Source organism: Microtus oregoni, unplaced genomic scaffold, assembly GCF_018167655.1.
Source record: "Microtus oregoni isolate MIOR12 unplaced genomic scaffold, Mior012 000050F_ref0000143, whole genome shotgun sequence".
Classification (NCBI taxonomy): Eukaryota; Metazoa; Chordata; class Mammalia; order Rodentia; family Cricetidae; genus Microtus; species Microtus oregoni.
Window position 1 is genome coordinate 8950389 of NW_024543256.1, and position 9156 is coordinate 8959544.

Genomic DNA, 9156 nt, shown 5'->3' on the forward strand with positions numbered 1-9156 from the left:
CAAAAACAGTAAGATCTCCTGTGCAATGCCTATATACTTATTGGGAATTTGGGGAAAGGCATTGCAGGAGCCAGATATTTTCACTTAAGTGTGTTATCTGAATAAAGGTGGCATGTATTATTGTAGTTACCCATGCGTGTATGCAGGGGTATGTGTGTGTGTATTTGGACTGAGCAACAAACAGCTGCTTGAACACAGGGAATGAGAGGCTCTGGAATGTAGGAGGCAGCACATTCCTCACTTGGTAGGGCAAGGAGAATGGGACCCCCCCCTCCTCTCTCAGCTGTCTCAGCTTCAGTAGACTGCAATCTAATCCAGGGGCAGGTGTTTAGCGCCATCAAACCTTCCTTGTAGCAAGCAGTAAAGATACTGGGTACTTAAATACATGTTTTACTTTAATTAAATAAGTTAGGATTGATTATGTTGCTTTTATTTTGCCAAATTGCAAGTTGAGGCAATAGTAGAAAAAAATGGAGCAGTTTGTATAAAATGGTTCAAATCAGACAACTAGTCATCTTTTCTTAGAATATTCATAAGTCATTCAAAACATTTCAGTTTTCTGTTTTAAAAACAAATTAGTGCATTTTGAAAGCAACTATTTGCAATCAGTAGAAAATGTTTGTGTGATAAATGCATATATATTACAATTAGTTAGGTCCCCTGGGTTCTCCTCTTTTACTTCAATTTTTCTTCACACAAATGAAAAACATAATTTTATATCCTCAATATAAAAGTAAAGCCGATTTTTAACAAATGGGCAGAAAATGTTAAGAAACATAATTCCACTCCCTGTCTCCTTTTCTGAAATCCTATTTGGTGTAGGAGTGCCCGGGAAACGCTGGGATTTCCAAGCTGAAAGGGGGAGGGAAGAAGGGAAAAGCGTTTGAGGCAGGAATAGAGAAAAGCCAGGATTATTCCTAGAAAAGAAAGAAAAGGCCAGTGCAGCCTGCCTCTGTGTTAACCATAGAAAGGCAAATTCTAACCACAAAAGAAGCAACTAGTTTGGGAACAAAACAAAGAGGAAATGAGTATCAGGACCTGGTGTGGCAGGGAAGGAAGGGAAATGCTGCCTCCTGTCGCAGTGCTGGCGGGAGTGTAGTTGGTGTCCTGATCTCACTGGTGACGTGACCGTCACGTGAGCAGAAGCAGACGTGTGCAGACATCGTTTTAATTCTGCTCTACGTTTGGTGTTTGCTCTCTCGGTGTTCTTGCTGAGCGGGCAGGCGTGCTGCGGAAGCAGGAGAAGTTGCCTGGATCCCAACAGGTCTGTGTTGCCAATGGGGGATGTCTGGGATTGCTGTCTTCTGGGTAGCTGTTGACAGAGATGCTAGCCACTCAGTCTGCTCTCTTCACGCTCTTGCAATGTCTTCGGACCGTCTTAGAACAAAAAAAAAAACCCAAAAACTCAAAACAAAAAACGGTGTACACTGGAGGGAGAGATTTCAGGGGAGACCCCAGATTAGGGTTTGGGAGTGGGGGGGGTGTCTTTGGCATGTTCTGAATCTGGAAGTGCAACTATTATGAATTGGTGCATGGATCCTTCCACGAAGACAGAATTTAGAAGCAGTGAAGACTGTTAAGTAGGGCCATTAAGTAGGGCGCAGTACCTTTAAGAGCTAAGGGATAATCGACATCGAATTTCTGCATGTCAGTGTAAAAGCTGAGTTTGCCCAGGGACCATAAAAGGGTGGTGATGGCTTAGGGCTTTATCATAACTCGGGATCATTACTGACTCTAGCAATCTACGTGCCTGTCCTCCCATGTCCCCACCTCAGGAAAAAGAACAGCTCTCATAGTCCTACAGAAAAAAATGGCTATCTTTGGGGGTGGGCTGGGTTGGGAAGAACAGAAGAGATCTGTCATCTTCCGTAGCTCGAGTTTTTTCTTACTCGCTGGGCCCGCCTCCAGCCCTGCGCTTCCCAAAGGGGTGTGGTTTTTGCTGGGAAAATGGCCGACCACCGCATAAAGGAATGCCAGGATGTAGTACTATAGAGTCAGGGTGGTGTCAGCGGAGTCTAGAGAACTGGGGGTTGGGTGAGAATTAAAAACGTGAAAGCCGTCTGATCATCCAGGTCAGATTTGGGAACGCTGGCATTTAGACGGTCTAAGTTTTGTGTTCTGTCTCTGCTTAAGCGCCTGTATCTGTTGGATCTTGCTCCTGAAGACCAGTCCGAACGAGAAGCAGGGAGGCAGAACCGATTTCCAGAATCAAGTAGGTCGGAAGAAACGTGATGACACTGTTTGGCGTGCAGGGGCGGGGGAGGGCTACTGGGGTAGACAATAATGATGACAATGAACTCGAGTGGATTTAGACTTTCCCTGCGTCTCTTTACTTTGGTCCTGAGCTTAGCAAGGGAAGCATTTTGCAGATAAGAAGCTGAGGAGATGGTTAGGTGGGACTAACTGTAGCGAGTGCTGGGTTGGAGACAGGGAAGACATTATTCTAAAATACTGTGTGGTACAGTGTCCTTGGTGTTGGTCTAATAGGCACCCAGTTTGTTAGTCCTTAAGTTTGGTGAACTTAGAAGCTGAGATGAGGGAGGAAAGAAATCTCGCAGAGCTGTGGGAAGCGATATATAATCGTCCAGTCGAGTGATAGGCTCTCTTTGAGACCGTTGGGGTGGCAGAAGCAAGTGTGGATGCACTTAGAGTGTATCTGATTTCTAGGTACCGCTGTCCATTTCTTTACAAGGAAGGGTGGATATTGTCATCTTTGGGAGAGGTGTCAGATAGAGTAGTGGGGAAGGGGCAGGAGACTGATCATCCAAGGAGGAAGGGGAAAGAGATAATGCCATATTCCTGTGCACTGAGGAAGGTAACAGAAGTTAAGAAAGACTGAAGCAAAGGGCAAGGGCCTGGGAGATGGATTATATCCTGGGTTGGGTGTGATTTATCTGGTTCTTGAATTCTCAGATCAGACCTCTGTATTCTTTTGTTTGCAGATCTGCAAGAAGCTGGAAAGAAGGAAGTGGCTACTGGGATCTCTGGTAGTGTTTGCGAGGGTGAACCTGTGACCCTGACTCAGGACATCTGGAAGGGTAAAGATCATAAGCAACATATCAATTTATTCAATTTAGCATTCTTGGGATGGGTAGAAGAACATAAGATTGGAGAATCTGGGTGTTTGGAAAATTTCTAAAGTTGCTTCCAGATAAAGGAAAGGAATAATGAAGAGGATACCAAGTCCCCAATGCTAGCCAGTATCTCTGTATGTTTGTATGTTTGCAGGCAAGTGATTCAGTCTCCTTGTGTACAAAGGCACAATTGGATAAGTCACAAGTCTGAAATCTTCTTTCCCTCCAGATCTCACTGTATCTGCTGTTGTAGCTTCTCCTACCTACAAAATCAGAAGACTTTACCCCTGACCTGGGACTATTGCGGACCAGAGCAAGCCAGCTTTGTACCCAGGTTAAGGAATTCACCCCAGCTGTACCATGGGCCGCACCCGGGAAGCTGGATGTGTGGCTGCGGGCATGGTCATTGGGGCTGGTGCCTGCTACTGTGTATACAGACTGACTTGGGGAAAAGACGAGAATGAGAAACTGTGGGATGATGAAGAGGAGGAAGAGGAGGAGGAAGAGGTGGAAGAGTCTTGTAGTGACAAACTAGAAACGGGGGGCAAAACTGAGAAAGGAGTTAAAACTAATGTTGGGGTGGAGGCAGGAGACAAACCTCAGGATGACTCAAAGGCCAAGGTTGATGTAGATGTGGGACCTGAGAATGGTCCAGGTGTAAAGAAGGAAGCACACCCAGAATCCCAGGGTGGAGGGGGCCTAGAAGATAAGGCTAAGGCCCTTTTCAAGATCCTGAAGGAACAAGCAAGTGCGAAGGCAGGCAGAGGGATCAGGGTTGGTAATATCTCTGGGAGAAGGACCCTGACATTGAGTTTGCCCTGCCCAGGAGGCAGGGGTGGAGGTTGCCACCCTGGCAGGAGTGGCTCTAGGGCTAAAAACAGGGCAAGTGGAAAACCAAAGAAAAAGAATCGAACTAAGAGCACCAAGACTCCAGCCACAGTGTGGCCTGTACGCAGGACCAAGTTCAGCTTTCCCTATAAAATTGATGATATTCTGAGTGCTCCTGACCTTCAAAAGGTCCTTAACATCTTGGAGAGAACAAATGACCCTTTTACTCAGGAGGTGGCCTTGGTCACACTGGGTAACAATGCAGCATATTCATTTAATCAAAATGCCATACGTGAATTGGGTGGGGTCCCAATTATTGCAAAACTGATAAAAACAAGAGACCCCATTATTAGGGAAAAGACTTACAATGCCCTTAATAACTTGAGTGTTAATTCCGAAAATCAGGGCAAGATTAAGACTTACATCAGTCAAGTGTGTGACGACACCATGATCTGTCGCCTGGACTCAGCCGTGCAGATGGCTGGACTGAGACTGCTAACCAACATGACTGTGACCAATCATTACCAACATTTGCTGTCCTATTCTTTTCCAGACTTTTTTGCCTTGTTATTCCTGGGAAATCACTTCACCAAGATACAGACTATGAAACTAATTATAAACTTTACTGAAAATCCAGCCATGACAAGAGAGCTGGTCAGTTGTAAAGTACCATCAGAATTGATTTCCCTCTTTAATAAGGAATGGGATAGAGAGATTCTTCTTAACATCCTTACACTTTTTGAGAATATAAATGACAACATAAAAAGTGAAGGGCTTGCATCCTCCCGGAAAGAATTCAGCAGGAGCTCGCTATTTTTTTTATTCAAGGAGTCTGGAGTTTGTGTTAAAAAAATCAGAGCATTAGCCAGTCATAAGGATCTGGTGGTCAAAGTCAAAGTTCTCAAAGTGCTAACCAAACTGTAATTTGTCATGTGCCCCAAGCCCTGCTGACATAACGTTTCTTCAGTCTGCATGTGGGGACAATGTGCTTTGTAACTTCTCCGATTTTCATTGTGCTTGCGTGGCAAGGAGATTCTCTGAGCTGCTATTTAGGGATGATGAGCATCACAGATTATCAATATCCCTTGATGCTGGCTTTAGACTGAGCCATCTTAAATATGCCAAATACATATTAGAGCTTACACAAAGAAAGCATTTATGAATTCAACTTGCTTACCTAGGTGGAGATATTTTTATTGGTTGCCCAAACTGACAGTGAGGTAACTATATGTCATAAATGAGCTATACTTTTGTATTGGTTTAAATTTGTTCATCTAAGAGTTGTGCTTTATCAATAAAGTTATGTTTAAGTAACAGAGAAAAGAAAAGACATTGTCTTCTTCCTTGGGCTCAAGGTGTGTGTGTGTGTGTGTGTGTGTGTGTGAGAGAGAGAGAGAGAGAGAGAGAGAGAGAGAGAGAGAGAGAGAATACATAAAATTAAGGACTATTTTTGTATGTTTATAAAATCCGGAAGATCTTCTAGTCACGGGCAAACCCTTCCTATTGGTGCTAAGAGGCAGCAGAAACTACTGTATACTGTGGTACCCTGGGAATGTTTTAAGGGGAAGGGTAAGTTTGAAGAATAAGAAACAAAGGGTCTGAAGATTATTGAGGGCAGACTGGTGGAAGAAAGGCCTGGAGGTGGGACTTCAGCTTCAGAGAGCAGGCTGGTGAACGTGTGTCAGGATTAAAGAGGAGGTCCTTATAGAAATATTCATAAAACATCAATGGAGCTGACAGGTTATTAGGGAAGGATTTTTACAGATAATTGTTCGAGGATAACGGAAGATTAGCAGAACCACAGGCATGTGTAGATGCTGCTAAACCTGACACAAAGAGCCCTATTTAAGAAGGTTGTCTTCCCAGGAGCCCTCTGTTCAACACTCGATTGATGCTACCCTTCTTATCAATCACTGTGGTCAGGAATTATTGCTTGCTTCGCCTCAGGCTATTTGAGTACGTGCACGGTGTACTGTGCTCTGTGGATTCGAGTGATAATGTCCCCTGTTACTCTCAAATAAGAATCAGAATTCTTGGGGGGAGGAGGAGAAGGGTGGGAGGAGGGGGAGAAGGATGGGAGGAGGGGGAGAATTGTGGGAGGAGGGGAAGGGAAATGGGAGGCTGGGAGGAGGTGGAAACTTGTTTTTTGTTTATGTTTTTTTTCTTCTTTTCGCAATAAAAAAAAGAAAAAAGAAAAAAAAAGAATCAGAATTCTTTGGTTAATCTCTCTCTGGTGTTTCATTTTCATTTATTTGTTTTTATTTAGGTTGATTATAAGATAAGCTGGATCCAACAAGTGCTGGGTGAGCCTAGTGTGGGGCGTGGCCCACTTCCTGATGCACCAGTGTTTACCTGGAAGGTTGCAGCTCTCATTTTAGGAAGAGCAGGATCCTGGCCTGTGATTGTCTGTGTTCAGGGAGAAGTCAGTTTCTTCTCTTTTTAAGGATGATAAAGTACGATTAATAAAAACTCAGAGAGAGAAATCGGGATTCAACCAGAAGATCCAAAAAAGCAAATCAGTTACTGGCTTTTACCTCCACCTCAGTTCGAAATGGTGATCCTGCCTCCAGGAGTCTCAGAACGAGACTGTGACTGAGAGCTGTCTCCTCCTGTTTTATAATCCTCTCTAGTGCTGGGATTAAGGGCATGCACCATTACCACCTGGTTTCTATGGCAACTAGTGTGGCTACTGGGATGAAAGGTGTGTGTTATTGCGGCCTGGTCTAGAAGGCTGGCCAGTGTGGCTGTTTTACTTTTCTGATTCTCAGGCAAGTTTTATTTATTAAAACACAAGTGAAATGCCACTATAGGATGATGTTAAGAGACTCAGGGGATAGCCTGCTATTTTGATTTTCTCATCAAACACTTTTAGGATCTGTGTCCATCTAAATGTGCACTCAAGGATAATTTTCTAAGAATAGGGCTCATTTGGTTAAATCGTCCCCACTCCCCATGAAGCCGAACTTTTCAAGACCCAGGGAACAGGCTTTCTTTAATTCATACGTCATCGGCCTTGTTTCTAAAGAAACTCCAGCGTGGGGTAGACAATTGATGCAGGTGATATACATTTCATGTTCTTGACTCTCTGGTTTTGCTAGGTTCTCTGGAGAGTGGCTTTGAACATAGCGAAAACATAAGATTATTTTTTCATGCTGGCTGCTTACATTACACTTACCCCACATCCCAGACTGAAGTTTGTCCCTGGTTTGTCTGTTTAAGTTGTGGCTCTTCCTTGCTTTTGAGCCAGAACAGTCTCAGCTTTATTGTTAGGTCTCCTGTGTGCTCAGGCTGAGGGCGAGGTGGGGGCAGGGAAGGGGTATTTACAACCGACAGTGCCTCACCCTCTCCAATGGGGCCTTGTCAGGTTTGTGTTGAGAGTTGGGCCATGTTGGTGCTTGAAGAGGGGTGTGGGAGCATTGGGAGGGAAGGCCAGGGATGGAAGCCCTGGTGGAGGGCTAACTCTGTCTGCATAGGTTCCTGCAACTGTAATTTGATCCCCTATTGAGAGGGGGCCGACCAGACCATTACCATCCTGGAAGGTGAAAGAGGAGCTCTAATAAAGGCAGCTTTGTTTGAGCTTGTGGCCTCCTTATTTACTCAGTCTACTGAGCTTGCAGAGGGTATAGCTTGTTGTCAAATAAAATGGGACTTCCTTTTCAAAATAAAACACAGAAAGATAATTTATTACTGTGAGAAATAGAATTAATAAGCACAACATATTCTTAATGTTTCCTGCTTATAGCATTTTCTCCCTAAGATCAATGTTGATTACGATCAGCGTCTTCATAGAAGGTTGTTTATTTAATGGTCTGGAATTTGGGTAATTTCGATAGATACTGCTCCCATCAAAGTAGGAGGCCTGGTGGAGAACTGCTTCATTTAGCTTTGTTTATGTTTTCTTTTTCCTGAAAATGTGATTAGTGACTGACATTTCCTTATTTTCTCTTTTTAGCTTCTAGGTTTTGGTCATACTATAGAATACCTAGGATCTCATAAAATATATTATTATTTTTATAAATGTATTTAATGTTTTATTGAACATATTGCTTATGGGACTGCTCAGTGGTTAGAAGCACTGACTAAGTTCTTCCAGAGGACACAGGTGTGATTTCCAGTACCCATATGATGACTTACAATCATGTGTAAGTCCAGTCCCAGGGGGCCCAGCACCCTTTCTGGCCTCCGTGGACACCAGGCATGCACACGATGCAGATATACACGCAGGTAAAATATTAATACACATAAAATAAGAAAAATAAATCTAAACAATAAAACCTTAGTTATATCTAAACATGTACATTACAAGTAAACATCGTTTTCAATACAATTTCCAGGACAAAGGGCTTGGTTTGTGGAGGGGCTTTTATATTTCATCAGGCTTTGACTATTTGTGACATGTTGCTCTATTCCATCATAGAAATCTTATTTTTATGTCTGCTACCTTTGAGGAGCAGCAAAGCTCTGTCTTTTACCACAGAGCTCATTTCATTAAAAATTAAAAGTCTTCTAGTTTCTTTGCTCAGGACTTGAAAATAGAGCCAGAAACAAAACCTTACCTGGTGACACCTTAGTCAGATATGCAATATGAGGAACCACGAGTAAAGAAAAGGGGGAACTAAGGTAAGCATAGATGAAAAGCAAACACAAAAGTTAGTTACTGTCTAGACATAATGTTTCAAAGCACAGTTGATGAAATTGCAGTTCCCGAGAACAGGGTCAGCGGCAGGAAATGTAAAGCGTGTGTGTGTTTATTTTATGTGGTGCTAGAGAGAAAATCCAGGGCTTTTGATAAAGTCAGGTGAGCTCTCTGCCACTGAGCCACATTCCTAAGCCTCTGTCACCTTTCCCAAGTGTCTTATCTCTTGGTCAAAGTCTGCCTTACAGGACATTATTTTTTGTGTATGTCCACGGGTGGGTTCAGGCTCGCTTTGTGCCTCCATTACCTGTTAGGTGGCACTATGTCATGTGACAACTCAAGCTAGAGCTAGAAACAGGGGTGGCAATGATTTGGGCTCTAGGAATGTCCAAGCATGTGAATCTTTGTTTTCTTTCTTCTGGCCAGAAAATAAAGCAGTTAACCAGGCTCCAGGATTAGGCAAGAGTCAAATGGGTCTAGGATGGCACATAAATTGAAGTAGGAAGGAGATGCCATTATGCTCACAGTCTTGTGACTGCTGTGGGAAACCAAGGGAAGAAATGCCCAGGCTGTGTTCTAAGGAACAGTTTTACTCTATGTGTACAGCAAGGCCCAGGG

General features: G+C 43.5%; 1 protein-coding gene across 1 annotated transcript; it reads left to right on the forward strand.

The window, feature by feature from the left end:
• Positions 1-3416: 3416 nt before the first annotated feature.
• LOC121437187 (armadillo repeat-containing X-linked protein 1-like) lies at positions 3417-4868 on the forward strand. The gene has a single exon (XM_041637038.1). It carries the CDS (start codon positions 3435-3437, stop codon positions 4824-4826), a length of 1392 nt encoding a protein of 463 aa, XP_041492972.1. The 5' UTR covers positions 3417-3434; the 3' UTR covers positions 4827-4868.
• Positions 4869-9156: the final 4288 nt, after the last annotated feature.

Bases quoted from the DNA above. Each gene is read 5' to 3' on its own strand.
- LOC121437187 (XM_041637038.1), top strand. From the start codon at position 3,435: ATGGGCCGCACCCGGGAAGCTGGATGTGTGGCTGCGGGCATGGTCATT.